Here is a 16,439-nt window from a genome sequence, read left to right as displayed (position 1 = left end):
ACCTTGTCACCTATGTTTGAAGATGTGGTACCAGATGAAACATTACCAAATGTAACTTCTGGTTATTTTATTAGTGATGGGGTTTTGATGAGAAAGTGGACAGATTCAAAAATGTCAAGTCAAGATGATTGGAGTAGTTTGTTTCAAGTGGTTGTACCAGAAGTTTATCGATCTGATATTCTGTATCTTGCTCATGATCATTGTCTATCTGGCCACTTGGGTATTAGGAAAACTTTGGATCGTGTGTTAAGGCACTTTTTCTGGCCTGGAGTAAGGTCAGATGTGGCTCAGTATTGTAGATCATGTCATGTTTGTCAGATTATAGGTAAACCCAACCAGTCTATTCCAGTAGCTCCATTGCATCCTATTCCTGCCATTGGAGAGGCGTTTGAACAGATTTTGATTGATTGTGTTGGACCTCTCCCACGTACCAAGTCAGGTAATCAATATCTTCTCACAATTATGTGTGCAGCAACCAGATTCCCTGAAGCTGTCCCTTTGCGTAAGATCACGGCTCCTGCTATTTCTAGAGCCCTTGTTAAATTCTTCACAATGTTTGGGTTACCTAGAGTTGTTCAGTCGGATCAAGGGTCTAATTTCATGTCTCGTCTTTTCTCCCAGGTGTTGAAACAATTGTCTATTCAGCATAGCACCTCATCTGCATACCATCCAGAGTCACAGGGTGCACTTGAGCGATTCCATCAGACCCTCAAAACTATGTTGAAGACCTACTGCAAAGAGTTTGAGAGAGATTGGGATGATGGTGTGCCACTACTCCTCTTTGCAGTTAGAGAGGTGGTTCAGGAATCCCTTGGTTTCAGTCCAGCTGAGCTTGTGTTTGGCCATACTGTGAGGGGGCCTTTGAAGTTAGTAAAGGAAAAGTGGTTAGCTTTTGAATCTTCGACTCCCACTAACCTCTTGGACTATGTGTCTAATTTTCGGTTTAAACTTGGTAGGGCCTGTGAACTGGCCAAAGAGAATTTAAAAGCAGTTCAGGGGAAGATGAAGACATGGTATGATCGAAAGGCTAGGCATCGTGTATTTTCTTCAGGAGACCAAGTGCTTGTGCTTTTACCACTACCTGGTTCTGTCTTACAGGCTCAGTATAGTGGGCCATACATCATTGAACGGAAGGTTGGTGAATGTAATTACGTAGTTAAAACTCCAGATCGTAAAAGGAAAACCCGCATGTGCCATCTTCACGGAGAGAATTAAAGCGGTTTTTAGGTATGGCAGGATATTATAGGAGTTTTTGTAGAAATTTTGCTACTGTTGCTGCACCTTTGACAAATCTTCTTAGTCCTAAGATTCTTTTTGTTTGGACTGGGTTGTGTCAGGTTGCCTTCGATAATCTGAAGGCCTTGTTGAGTAATTCTCCTATTCTTGTTGCTCCTGATTTTAGTCGGCCTTTCAAGCTAGCTGTGGATGCTAGTGACTTTGGTGTGGGTGCTGTTCTGCTCCAAGAAGATGCAATAGGACTTGAGCATCCTGTGTTATTTCTCAAAGAAATTCGATATCCATCAGAAGCATTATTCTACAATTGAAAAAGAAGCTTTGGCTCTTATTCTTGCTTTGAAACATTTTGATGTTTATGTCTCATCCTGCGTTGAACTTATTGTGTACACTGATCATAGTCCTCTTACTTTTCTCCACACTATGAGAAATTCTAACCAGCGCTTAATGCGATGGAGTTTGTTTTTGCAAGGTTATGATCTTAAATTTTGTCACATTCGTGGAAAGGATAATGTGTTGGCAGATGCCTTATCAAGGACGTAAGTGACCGTGTAAGTTATCGAATGATAGTGTGGCATTAGTTGTTCTATAGCAACATTTTAAGGGTGGGAGTGTTATGTGGGAGTGTTCTAACTTGTGTTTTGTTGCAGTTACTCAGTAGCTCATCTGCAATCAACAGGCTAATTGATGTCACCTGAAAGGAGCCCTTTTAAACTCCAGGACTTGTTCACTCTCTCTCTCTGATTTTGCAGCCAGTTTGGCAGGAGCTGGGCTTGTTTTCGTCACAGTCCCTCTTCTCTCTTCTTTTTGTTATTTAATAAATCTTATTTTATTCGGTAAACTTGTTTTGTGTCCTTGATGTTGCTTCCCTTGAGCCAGGGTTGTAACAAGGGAGAAGATAGTAATATTGATGAACCTCATTTCAGGGAAACAGAGCGCGCTGAGGCGGCAGCACTGACTGAAGATGGGGTGCGGCCTCCAGAAGTGGGAAGTGAAGGTCAGGGTGAAACTGATCCTGATCTTGGTGCTGATATATCTGATGCAGAGATTGCCCAAGACTCAGGGCAATCTGCAGGACCATTCGAACCACAGCCATCAACTAGTGCCCAATCCAGATATCAGCCTGATGAATTCCTCACACTCGATCCCGACACCATTGCAGAACTATTCTCTTAAAGTGACTGATCAGAAGCCAGGTATTTATGCAAACAAACACGCTAGAAAAAGGTTAGCAAGGTGGACTTACCATAATGATAATGACACCCTAATGTATGAAATAGAATCAAATCTACGAAAAGATGGATTGTGGGAAGCAGCTCGTCATAATGAATGGTTTAGGTGGGCAGAATATACTGCAAAAGGAGCAGGAATGTCCAGCTGTGTTCTTTGCTCCTCATCCCCTCTCAAAAAGCTAACAGTTGTACCAAGTCCCTATGATTACATGCACTGTGGTAGATTTTACACCCAATATTGCAAAGGTGACGATAGTGATCCCCTGTATTGCCCAGCAGAATGTTTGACTATGCTGGGAAATAAAGGGTTCCACAGTTACTACAAACAAACAAGATGGGGAAAAGAATGCAAACAAATGAACATCAGAATTGCTGAAAGAAAGAGAGAGACTCCAGTAGCTTATGACATTGATTACACATTAGACTTTGAATGTTTCAACAGGACACAAGGGAAACAGGATATGGGAAAATTCAAGGGAAACTGTGCAGTTATATGGCATCTAGACAAAGCAATGTTTCGAGATCCAAATGTAATCACAAACGATGACATAATGTATGCTACTGCCACTATAAAGATAAGCATGACAATCATAAGACTGAAAGATAATTGTTCAGAGACAACCATTCACTTTCCCATTAGCAATTTAATGTACAACCAAACCGAGACAGTGGCAGATTACTATTGGGTGTGTGGAGGGAATAAGTTGTACCCCGCACTCCCTAAAGAATGGAAGGGTATCTGTACTAGAGTAAGATTGATGCAAGGAATAACAATAATTGAAGAAGAAGACATAGATGGGGTAAAGGACTCCCAACCAAAAAGAAACAGGGTAAAAAGAGCTTACAAAACAGACCCAAATGTGTATTTGGATGCAATTGGCCAACCTAGAGGGATACCAGAAAAATTTAAAGCAAGAAATGAGATAAAGTCTGGGTTTGAGTCTATATTTGTATGGATAACCCCAAATAAGAACGCAGAATGGATTAATTATATTTACTACAATCAACAGAGATTCATCAATTACACTGATGATGCTTTAAGAGCTCTAGGAGAACAATTAGGTCCCACAAGTAAAATGGCTTGGCAAAACAGACAAGCTTTGAATTGGCTATTAGCCGAGAAAGGAGGAGTTTGTGTAATGTTTGGTTCTGACTGTTGTACCTATATCCCAAATAATACAGCACCGGATGGATCTTTCACCCAAGCAATGGAGAAACTGAAAAATCTGAGAGAGGAAGTGACCAAGAATGCTGGAGCAGATAAGCAGATTGGAAACTTGTTAAATTAATTTTTTGGGTCTTGGAGGGAGTGGTTGATTAGAGTGGGCATCATAATAGCCATTGCTATTGTTGTGTTCTTTGTACTGTTCTGTTGTGTTGTGCCTTTCATCAGATCCATGCTGGCCAGTGCTGCAGCCAAACAGATGCTTAACATATCGATAAAACCAACTGGAGTTGACATTGGATATGCCCATGGATACACTGTGGGACCTGGACTGGACGAATTGGATGACTTTGACCTGGACGACGTTGTGTAAACACCTTCCTGCATAACAACGGAGTGGTAGGGAAGGGGTGCCGTTTAAGTTTTTATAATTTTTTATTTTAACCTTTCGGAGAAATATTAGAGAATTTGGATAGTGTAGGGAGACAGGTAGGGGTATTATGTATTTTCCTTTGGCATATGCTTATGAAGTCATTCACTCCTTATATCATTTATCTTGAAATTATTAATTTACTAACCTTAAGTATGTAATTTGTGATTAATGAAAGAAAAGGGGACGATAAGGGTCTTAAGCAGGTCATTGTCTATGTTATGAGACACTGCAACCGGAAAAAGGGCATGATAAAGAAAGATTATGTATTTTTCTCTATATTTAGTTCATTATATACTAACATTTCATTTATTACTATAACGACGATTGCTTTATACACTGGGAAATGTCATCAGAAAGAAAGAAGAAAAGAGAAGGATCGACGAGCACCTCAGTGCTTAGCAACATGAGTAGATTCAACTGGAGGTTTAAAAACCCATCATCTACTCCAACACCAGACAGGGCTAAAGAACGCTCCTCTGGCAACGAAGGATAACATCACCAGATAGCGCTCTAGGCTACCAGATATGCCTAGAGTTCCTCTGGCTACGTGGGACAAACCAGTGTTTTTAATTCTTTTTAATTAGATGTGTTAATTAATCATTCATATATTCTACATAACCATGATACCCATGGGCAAGGCTAGAACATTTTGTGCACACGCTTACATACACAATGATGATTGAATTATTGACCCCCAAAGAGTGCATAGATAGGAAGACAGATTCTTTTACTCTTCTCTAGTCAAGGGTGAGGAGAGATGTTTGGGTCTGGCTTCCTCTGGAGTGCAGTATCATAAGGAAACCAATTGGTAAGAGGGAATGAAGGACCATTATTGGTTCATAGAAAGAATAGAAGGATGGGTGGACTTGTGGAACCGCACTCCAGGTGAAGGATTTGATGGTGAGACTTAGTAAAGTTTCAAAGGGGGGAATATATTGTGTAATTCAGTAGTATAATACAGAAATGTTATTATATTATTAATATTACTGAAAAGAGAATGTAATATCAAAGTATTGAATAATGTGTTAAAGTAGCATAGACTGTGAGTTCATCGTGAGTTCACATGCTAGTTCATTGTGAGTTTACATGATGCCAGGTGCAGAAAGCAAGGGAAGGCCACCAGACATCAAAGAGGACGAAATGACCTCCAGACAAGGGGAGGCCATATAATTAAAAAAAAGGGAGATTCAGCAATATTCCACCATTAGATAACGAATCAAAAGGCGTGCAAAATATTGGTGGCGAGCCAAAAAGATATGGCAAGTAAAAAATAGAAAGAACCAAGGTCGATACATTGGTAGAGTGTATAAAATGAAGCATCTGAACAAACAAAGACCAGCGAGACAGTGGATGTGGCGGCTGACTCTTCGGCTTTGTTACTTTGTAATAAAGTCTTCCTTTGACACCTGAAACTCTGCTGTTTGAGCCTTTCTGACTTTGCTGACTGAGATCCAGACGGAGAACAACCCCAGTGTGCCACAACAGTACCTCCAGTGTTTCCTGTTAAAGCCAAATCAGCATTAGGTAAATCCCATCAAAAATTAAAAATGTAATTTTGCAGTGCAACTATTACAATTTCATACCCAAGTTCAAACTGAAACCATATTTCAATTTTTCAAGAAATGTAGAAATAAAGTGCCAGGAGACTCTGTCACCAACTGCAGCATCCCGTAAAACAATGAAAATACAGTAATTAAAGCTATGAACATAAATAAACTATATATTTTATTGCATACAGTTTTATCTTCTCTAGGCTGTACCTTGAAGCTGGCATTAACAGGACATGTCCACTCCACGTTTCTTTGCTTGTAAAAGTTGATTAGCTTGATCTTATATCCATACACATGAAAAGAGGCTTCCCTGTCTCGTGTAGCATAATTTCTTTTCTGTATAAGAATGCAGCTATTTTTGGGTCTAGATGTGTCTTCCAATCTGGTCAATTAAATTACATTTATTTCTATAATGCAAATTAAGAGAGCTCCTTTTAACTTCAACTGAGGTGTCATTCCCATCTCCATTTGTTTTCCACAAATTGTAGACTTCTTTAGAATGTCACCAGTATAACAATGGCAACAAACAATCACTTTTTTCCATTGTGAATTTAAAATAAATAAAAAAATACCATTATCCATGACTGAACACTCAGCAGTGTTGTTACTGTCATCATCCACAGCACTACAATTTAAGAATGAAAAACAATTAACCCTCTAAGCGCCAAAGTCGCAAAATTGCGACTAGACGTCATACTTCATGAAATGGGCTGTAGTTCCTAATCTGGTGTAATGGCTCATTTGTATTCCCTTCCACTAGATGGCAGACATGTAGTACTTCAATTCTAGACCAAAATTGTTCCAGGAAATAGCAGAGTAAGTGAGCTATCGTGTCATTGATGCGGAAGCAATTCAGTTCATAGCATTTTTGTGAGAGAAAATCGCCAAACGGCTAATAAAAAGTTGTACTGTGAGGATGTGTTGCAAATGTCATTTGCCGATTCTGACTCTGAAGGGGAATATTTGCCTTTTGGAAATGACGATCGGCCGTCTAATGATCGCGCTTCTCCAATGGTGCCATGGTGCCGCGCGCAAGGCGCGATCGTTCACAAAGCACAAACAAGTGATCATTTCAAAACTTTGCCCAACGGGGATGGGGGTGGCAGGGGTGGACGTGGTCTTAGTGTCCATAGGAGAGCTGTTGATCTCTGATGATCGGCCAGATTGCGTCGTTTGTTCTGATCGCGCGCGCTCCAATGGCAGCCGGCAGATAGTACAGGTGCAGTTAGTTTGGGTTAGGTCTGTGCGCTGTGCCATGCAATGAGAGGTACCATACTCTCAAGAACTATAAACTGTCACATAGATACCTGATTGGGCAGATAGCTGGTCAACTGATCAAAAAATAGGCACATGTATTTTACTATGGCACAGTAATATAGTAATAATTTACTACTTTCTCGTGTTTTACTGTTGATTTCCTCTTTTCCTGATCATTTGGAATGAGGATAAAAAGACAAAAAAACAACAACAACATGCAAATAAGTTCAAACATCCATTCAATATCTATTATTTCCTGAATACTACTGATGAACTGATCAAAAAGTAGGCTACTGTTCACATGCGTTTTACTACTATAGTATAGTAATATAGTAATAATTTAGTACTTTCTCCTGTTTTATTGTTGGTTTCCTCTTTTCTGATCATTTGGAATGAGGAGAAAAAGACAAAAAAACAAACAAAAAAATCAAACATCAATTCAATATCTACTATTTCCTAAATATTATGAAATTCAAGAGGGCCGCCCCTGATGACGTCATAATATGCAAATTAGATGAGTATATTTACACCCCACATAAACTTACGGTCATGCCCAACATTTTTCTAATTTACAGTAGATCTCTATCTTTAAGCCATTTCAAGCCACAAGCTTTTGAAATCTTGATGTCAAAATCCAGCATCCAGCAATCCCTGGCGCCTAAAGGGTTAAAATTATGCAAACTGTTTTTAGTGCAAGGTAACTAGTACATATTTTCTCTATCTTACAAAAGAAACATTTTACAGCTTACACACCTTTCCCCACATTCACTGGCATGCACATCCAAGATGTCAAAGGGCATTTCTTCTTGACAAATAGGACAGCAAGCCTATAATGCAGATAACAAACAAACACACAAACAAGTATTTACTACAAAACAAAACAAAAATGGGTCAAACATACAACACCAGTAAGGCACTAAACTGCTCATTGTTCTTGACTTTGTTGTTGTCCTCGTTCTCGCATTCCATATCCTGTGCCGCATGCTGAGCTTCATCTTGAGGAACTATAAATTGAAATGAACAAAATTAAGAGTGCAGTCAGTTGCGACATAGACTAAAATGTAAAGTTTGTGAGATAGAAACCAAAGTCCCATTTCCTTATCAGTCCATCTCACCTCATATCAACGAGAAACATTCATACCCACTCAAGAAACACGTTTACCATCGATGTACCCAAATGGGCCTCTAAAGCCAGCTGCTTCGCCTTCCTTCCTGGCTTGTTCGATTCTTAGCCATAACTCATGTCTTAAGAGTCTATCTTCTTTCATCAATCCAATTCCATCCAAATGCCAGCTTCCTTGCATACCGAAGACGTCTTGGTTCTTTTCCATATGTCGTCGCGGTCCATCCTGTCCACCTCTCTGGGACGACTGGCCTCCTTCCTTCCCACCCGATGCACGACGTCCACATCCTCTGACATGCTAGCAGCAAACTCGGGGTTATCTCACCAAGCAGTTGAATCACACAAGAAAGTTCCAAGTGCTTTGATCGCATCCAATATAGCCGGATTGGACACATCATTGTCCTCATTTTTTTGGGCTTTTTGGGTGTTTTACCTTTCTGGGGTTTACATGGTATGGGTGGGTCAGAGTCAGTACCTCGCTCCCTTTTGCTTGAACCTATGGTTATGTCATTGCATAACAGTGTTCCTCCACATCAATCATGATTTCAACAGCTTGGGGTATGTTTAATTTACGACATTAGCAGGTGAGAATGGAATATCATTTGTCAAACTGAACAAACTCGGGATTAAATGTGAGAGCAGATAATAAAAGCTCCGTGCGCCATCTTGTCAGAAGTCGGATGTGTGCTGTTAGAGTCCGTAAATTAGGGAGACATGCAAAATGTGCAGAGCTGTGGGTCCCCGGGAACAAGTTTAAAAACCACTGCCATAGACTCGAATGGAGGAAGAAGCAGAAGGCGGCGGCGGCGGCGGACAACGGATACAATAGGTGCCTACGCACCTTTGGAGCTTGGCCCCTAATTACAAGAAAAGCTGATCATGGAGTAGTCAATTGCCCACATATAGCTTGTTTTTCTTTTTAACACTGTAATGCTTGTTATCTAAATAGATGAGCAAACTTGCTAGCTGACGTAGCATCTGTATTTTAAACTATATTTTAGTAACTATAATGCAGTTTAGTACTTTAAATAAATCTGTAGGCTATGTCCCTATCTTCCCTCAGGCAATACATCTCATGAACACTTGACAAAAAACACGGAACACACAACTCTATTTACTCACCACACTTACTTATTTATTTTTACTTATTTATTATTATTTTTTATTTTTTTCATTCATATTTGCACATATCAGACCTGTACACACATATTTGTCTACATTATATATTGTGTTTTTGCTGTTTTGTACATTGCCTATTTGTATATTTGTTTACCATTATTTTATTATCTGTGTCCTGTGCTGTTACTGTCTTTCTGTTGCACTGTGGAGCTTCTGTCACTACAACAAATTCCTCGTATGTGTAAACATACTTGGCCAATAAAGCTCATTCTGATTCTGATTCTGCTCTAGTGCAGAGATATTAGAAATCACTTCTCTTTATCACTGAAGTGTAATATTGGTAATGCAAGGCACTTCAACAGCTGCTCATCTCTCTTTCCAAACGACATTGAGATGCTGTCTGTTCTGTAAGCACTCAGTCATACTGAGATTCCTTGTCATAGAGATATGTAGCATCAAATGAAATTAAATATTATAGATCATGATTATCATTAAACATTTTGAAAATGACTGGACATTTCCAAAATTAAAACATGAATATGCATATTTTATTGCATACAGATATACAGAATACAGGTGCAATCCAAGACAGTGACAGTTTATGACCATATCCATATATTAATAAATTAAATTAATATATTATATTAAACTGATAAAAACTTCTTAAAAAGAAATGTGACCCTGGAGCACAAAACCGGTCTTAAAGTTGCTGGGGTACATTTTTAGCAATAGCCAAAAATACATTGAATGGGTTAAAAAAAAAAAAACATTTATTTTATGCCAAAACTCGTAAGGACATTAAAGATGTTGTATGTAGGATTTTGACCCTACTAAAGCATAATACAATCATAACAATAAAATCATGCTAAGTTAACATACAAACCCGATTTCAAAAAAGTTGGGACACTGTATAAATTGTGAATAAAAACAGAATGCAATGATGTGGAAGTTTCAAATTTCAATATTTTATTCAGAATACAACATAGATGACATATCAAATGTTTAAACTGAGAAAATGTATAATTTTAAGGGAAAAATAAGTTGATTTTAAATTTCATGGCATCAACACATCTCAAAAAAGTTGGGACAAGGCCATGTTTACCACTGTGTGGCATCCCCTCTTCTTTTTATAACAGTCTGCAAACGTCTGGGGACTGAGGAGACAAGTTGCTCAAGTTTAGGAATAGGAATGTTGTCCCATTCTTGTCTAATACAGGCTTCTAGTTGCTCAACTGTCTTAGGTCTTCTTTGTCGCATCTTCCTCTTTATGATGCGCCAAGTGTTTTCTATGGGTGAAAGATCTGGACTGCAGGCTGGCCATTTCAGTACCCGGATCCTCCTTCTACGCAGCCATGATGTTGTAATTGATGCAAAGAGCTCTTCCCTGAAAGAGACGACGTCTGGATGGGAGCATATGTTGTTCTAGAACTTGGATATACCTTTTAGCATTGATGGTGCCTTTCCAGATGTGTAAAACATGCCCATGCCACACGCACTCATGCAACCCCATACCATCAGAAATGCAGGCTTCTGACCTGAGCGCTGATAACAACTTGGGTTGTCCTTGTCCTCTTTAGTCCGGATGACATGGCATCCCAGTTTTCCAAAATTAACTTCAAATTTTGATTCGTCTGACCACAGAACAGTTTTCCACTTTGCCACAGTCCATTTTAAATAAGCCTTGGCCCAGAGAAAACACCTGCGCTTCTGGATCATGTTTAGATATGGCTTCTTTTTTGACCTATAGAGTTTTACCCGGCAACGGCGAATGGCACGATGGATTGTGTTCACCGACAATGTTTTCTGGAAGTATTCCTGAGCCCATGTTGTGATTTCCATTACAGTAGCGTTCCTGTATGTTATGCAGTGCTGTCTAAGGGCCCGAAGATCACAGGTATCCAGTATGGTTTTCTGGCCTTGACCCTTACGCACAGAGATTGTTCCAGATTCTCTGAATCTTTGGATGATATTATGCACTGTTGATGATGATAACTTCAAACTCTTTGCAATTTTTCTCTGAGAAACTCCTTTCTGATATTGCTCCACTATTTTGCGCCGCAGCATTGGGGGAATTGGTGATCCTCTTCCCATCTTGACTTCTGAGAGACACTGCCACTCTGAGAGGCTCTTTTTATACCCAATCATGTTGCCAATTGACCTAATAAGTTGCTAATAAGCAAATTGGTCCTCCAGCTGTTCCTTATATGTACACTTAACTTTTCCAGCCTCTTATTGCTACCTGTCCCAACTTTTTTGGAATGTGTAGCTCTCATGAAATCCAAAATGAGCCAATATTTGGCATGACATTTCAAAATGTCTCACTTTCAATATTTGATATGTTATCTATATTCTATTGTGAATAAAATATGTTTATGAGATTTGTAAATTATTGCATTCCTTTTTTATTCACAATTTGTACAGTGTCCCAACTTTTTTGGAATCGGGTTTGTACTTGTTTATCTGCGTTCCGGCCCGGAATGTCTGTTTGTCATGGTTTGTGAAACCTGCCCACTGCCAGTTTACCCAATTGTATTTCGGCTGCCCGGGTTGCCAGTTGGCTGAAAACACAGCATATTTCATGTCATTCATCGTCATGTGTGCTCGTTTTTGTTGCTGTCCTTAATCTGGCAACCTGCGTGTGCGTCAAGTCTGAGGAGGAGGGGCCGGGTGAAAAAAACCCTCTCCAATATTTTGAATTTGGACTGCAATACCTAGTTCAATCCTACATACAGCACCTTTAAGTAAAGATTAAGTTCCATGAAGATATTTTGGAAATTTCCTACTGCAAATATATTAAAACTTAATTTTTAATTAGTAACATGCATTGCTAAGAACTTCATTTGGACAACTTTAAAGGCAAATTTCTCAATATTGTGATTTTTTTGAAAAATGTACCCTTATGACTGGTTTTGTAGTGCAGGGTCACAAATCTGAAAAACAGTCAAGTAACAGAATCAGAAAGGACGAAAGGTCCAGTAAACATCTGTAATATCACTGTGATATTTCCTGCTTTAGTACCACATAATTTTTTTTTTCGTGTTTATCTCCTCCTTTCCATCTTTGCTGTGGATCATCTGGGCTCTTGTTATTAATAAATCATTGCTGTCCTCTACTGAAATGATGTAGATTATGAACAGCATGTTGTCAACACTGGAGTATTTTTCTTGAAATATATGCTATCAGAAGCATTTTTGGCAGTCATAAGGATTTATGCCAGTAGTTTTACATGTTTAAAAGAAAAAAAAAAAAACTCTGCAGCATGATGCAAATAATAAAGTGTGGAGAAGGGGAAAGACAGTTTACAAAGGAGACTAACTGTGTTTTGGAAAATGACCAAATCAGTGCAACAGAAACCCACTGCTGATCACGACTGAAAGTGATGATAAAAATTAATGTGATTTACAATCTGGTTGCTTGATTAATCTCTGGGTCTCTGATGGGCAGATTCTTCTTGTTATTTCAGTTGTTTGTTGATTCCAGAGAGAGTTTGCATCACCAGATCTCAAATCGTGGGTCTGTCCTGAAGAGCTCTCTGGATTCAATTCTATTGTTGAAGAGCCTACAGAGATACAAACACACTGATATTATCTACAATCCGCTGCCTGTATTCCTCATCCGTGAGTCGCTTTAGATAAAAAATGTCTGCTAAATGAAAACATGTAAATGAGATAAACATACTTTATATAATTTTCTGAATTTTTCCTGTATTAAACATGAACTACCGGCCAAAAGTGGCCAAAATTGGACACATGACCGAATTTATTTTTCATGACTAAAAAACTTTTGATGTCAAAGCATTTACTTAGATGCTTGAAGGTAATTTTGTAGATAAATATTAATTTCACCAAGGGATGATTATTATTTTTTAATGGATGACAGTGTGATCAACAAAGTGCTCTTTACTCAAACCTAAAGCATTTTAACCCAGATATTTACATTTCAATAACAGTTCGAATGACTTGGGCTACATTGAGACACTCAGACACACACCTTACTGTCTTTATGTTGCTGCTGTGAGTGACGGTCCAGTGGATTTTCTCAGCCCCAGCGTCAGTGATGCTATTTCCACTGAAACTGAGATCAAACAAAAAAATCAGGAATGTAAGAACTATAACATTATACTTGAGAAATGTACACTGTGAGTTTCTTCAGTCACTCACTCAATGATTTGCATTTTGTGGAGGTTTGGGAGCAGCAGATTCAGGCTGTGATCGGAGAGACGGCACTCACTCAGATCCAGTTCTGTCAGTCCTTCAGAATACTCCAGAATCAGTTCCAGACCTCTACAGACCTGCAGATCCAGCTGAGTCTGACTGAGATCCAGCTCTTCACCCAGAGCTCCAGAAAGAGACTGGGCTTCCTCAGGCCTCACATGAGCCAGAAACTGATGCAGCAGAGGTTTATCACAGCTGAAAGACAGAGCAAGAGATGTGTTATATATACTGAATGCTTTTATATTGGACCTGTGTGTGAATGTGATCTGTTGGTGTTTCTCACCAGAGCTGAACAGAATGTAACACTGGGAACAGCTGATCCATTCCAGCTGTATGAATCTCACAGTCCTGCAGAATCAGCTGTGTCTTTGTGTCTGAATGAGCTCTCTGAATGACTCTGGACATCGCACGGCAGTCGTCAGTGGTCAGATGCAGAGGCTCTGAGTCTGTGTTTGTTGTCAGATCCAGAGCAGAGCAGCAGGAGAAGTCCAGCTTGTGCTGAAGGACAGAGAGCAGATCAGCTGCTGCCTCCTGCTGGACATCAGAGACACTGCAGCAGTGAAGCATCTTCAGTAACAGCAGCCTGTCAACACTGAACACAGACACTAGATCAGGACAGATTCTGGAACATCGGTAACAGCAGCCTGTCAACACTGAACACAAACTCTAGATCAGGACAGATTCTGGAACGTCGGTAACAGCAGCCTGTCAACACTGAACACAAACTCTAGATCAGGACAGAGTCTGGAACGTCGGTAACAGCAGCCTGTCAACACTGAACACAAACTCTAGATCAGGACAGAGTCTGGAACATCGGTAACAGCAGCCTGTCAACACTGAACACAAACTCTAGATCAGGACAGAGTCTGGAACATCGGTAACAGCAGCCTGTCAACACTGAACACAAACACTAGATCAGGACAGAGTCTGGAACATCGGTAACAGCAGCCTGTCAACACTGAACACAAACTCTAGATCAGGACAGATTCTGGAACATCAGTAAAAGTTTAAAAGCATGGATTCGGAATCTTCCGGAATTGAAAGATTCTGCTTCCTCTTAATGGTTCTGGGTACCTTAATAGTTCCATTAATAATACATTTTTGAGTACTTTTGAAATAGAAATGATTGGAAACACAATTATATTGCCTAGTGATTGTTATAATTTAATTGAAAAGTTGTATATAAACCTTTTTATATGAAAATACTACTAACAAAATAACATATATTTAACTAGTTAAGTATAAATAAATTTAGTGACATCACCAGAAATCTACTCAATGTAACACACAGGCAGACCTGAGACAGAGAAACAGAAGAAACAGAGAGGAAAGCAGTGAGACCTGAGGTGGGAGAGATGTGTGAAGAGAGGCAGAATGCTCTGCAGCTCTTCCTCTGGTATGGAGGTCCAGAGCAGGTTGAGTGAAGCTGCAGTGCAGTGCTGCAGTGTGAAGCACAGGGCCGCACAGTGAACAGAGTCCAGATCTCTGCTCTGCAGATTAATGTAGTTCTCCACTGAACTCAACAGACTGGACACAAACCCAGCAGAGCCGGACTCATAGATCTCTCTGATTGCACACAGCATGAAGGCAGGGCTCATCCTGTACAGAAACACATCACACTGATCATTATTAAATCACTGTATGTTCTCTATCACTTACTGCATACAAATTTTGTGAAATAACTAATTGTTTACCGTTTAAACTGAATCCTGTTCAGAAACGGCAGTATTTCACAGATTCTGCATTGAATGTTGCTCTTTCTGAAGTCCACAGTGATTTGTTGAATTCTGTGCTGCAGGAAATAATGAAGCTCTTCCCAGCTCAAGGAACAGAAAGTCAGATTTCCATCCACTTTCTGCAGGAAGCTTTGAGTCAGTTCTTCTTCCTGAGCTTCATAGACACATTCAACCAGCTTCTGGGGAGTCTCTTTGGACAGGCTACACACACACACACACACACACACACACAGTTCATTATGCTTTATGCAATGCCTATCTGAAGATAAACTTTGTTCCTTTAACAGGGATGAATTTAGGTTTTAGAGTGAATTTAACCCTGTCAGATTAAAAAGAAAGGAGTCTCCCACAGAGCTGGAGGTTTTTCTGGATAAATGTCCTTCCGGCTTGAGGGAGAAACCAAGAAACCTCAAACAGTAAAGTCACCAGCTCTGGATTCTCTGAACTGGACCGCTTTAATTAGACCACCTTACCTCAGCTGTGAGATGTAGGGCAGACACTGAAGGAAACTCTTCACTTCACTCTCTTCCTCTGAACATCTGATCAGCTCTACTGGTTTCTTCTCTGTCTGGAGCTTCAGCACTTCCAGGAGGACGGAGATCTTTCTCTGTGAGAGATCTATGATCCAGACATCAGGTGACTGGAAAACTGACTGTAATGCTGGAAGATAACTCCTGCCTGTTTGAGTCTCATAGTTCTTCACATGAGAGTAAAGATCCAGCAGGAAATCAGTGCGATTAAATATGTCAGTCCGTCCATAATCAGAAGAACTGGTGCAGACTGATGTTAACAGTTTCAGCATCTGCTCTCCTGTCTGTGTCTCAATCTCTGCTGCTTTAATGAAGAGACTCAGAAGAAATCTGCTTACATCACTTTTACTCTGATAAGAGAATCTGTAACAATATGGAAATCAGAAATGCAGATAAATAGAGATAATGACAGTTGTAGTGTTTTCTGTTTTCAGCTCACATTAGCCGTGTTTCCACTGTTGGGTCAAAAGCAGGAGTGCTAGTGTGTGCCAGGGCCAGTCGCGTTTCCACAGTCACTTCCGGGGCCTGATTGTGCCTCGTTGGTGTTTCCTCTGGGCCAACAGCCAGGTTTTTTGGCCCGATGAAAACCTTGGGCCACAGCGGCAGTAGCCCCTCGCTGCAGAACACAAGATCCAGGGGGCATGGTTGGATCCACATCTAGGAGTGGAGAGGGGTTTAGGTTTATGTAAGGTGGGAGGAGTTGGATCTGGATCCAATCACGTCCCCTGGATCTTGTGTTCTGCAGTGAGGACCATTTCTAAAGCGGGCCAGCTGGGGCTAGAGGAGAGGTTATGAACAAAGGTGCAGTTTCTCCGCATCTGGAGAGCATCAGCGCAGCAGATCCTCT

General features: G+C 40.1%; 1 protein-coding gene across 1 annotated transcript in view; it reads right to left on the bottom strand.

Moving 5' to 3' along the window:
* Nucleotides 1-10,056: 10,056 nt before the first annotated feature.
* LOC306852468 (uncharacterized protein) overlaps nt 10,057-16,439 on the bottom strand; it is a 59,762-nt gene continuing 53,379 nt past the window's right edge. The window contains exons 11-17 of the mRNA XM_079389328.1: nt 15,536-15,955; nt 15,021-15,263; nt 14,668-14,925; nt 13,610-13,918; nt 13,273-13,521; nt 13,103-13,186; nt 10,057-12,671 (exon numbers count right to left, since the gene is read on the bottom strand). Coding sequence (XP_079245454.1) covers nt 12,605-12,671; nt 13,103-13,186; nt 13,273-13,521; nt 13,610-13,918; nt 14,668-14,925; nt 15,021-15,263; nt 15,536-15,955 — 1,630 coding nt within the window. The 3' untranslated portion in view covers nt 10,057-12,604. The remainder of the gene's footprint in view (nt 12,672-13,102; nt 13,187-13,272; nt 13,522-13,609; nt 13,919-14,667; nt 14,926-15,020; nt 15,264-15,535; nt 15,956-16,439) is intronic.

Source organism: Barbus barbus (assembly GCF_936440315.1).
Source record: "Barbus barbus genome assembly, chromosome: 3".
Classification (NCBI taxonomy): domain Eukaryota; kingdom Metazoa; phylum Chordata; class Actinopteri; order Cypriniformes; family Cyprinidae; genus Barbus; species Barbus barbus.
The sequence above is the reverse complement of the archived record's forward strand: the minus strand, read 5'-3'. Positions and strand labels throughout refer to the sequence as shown.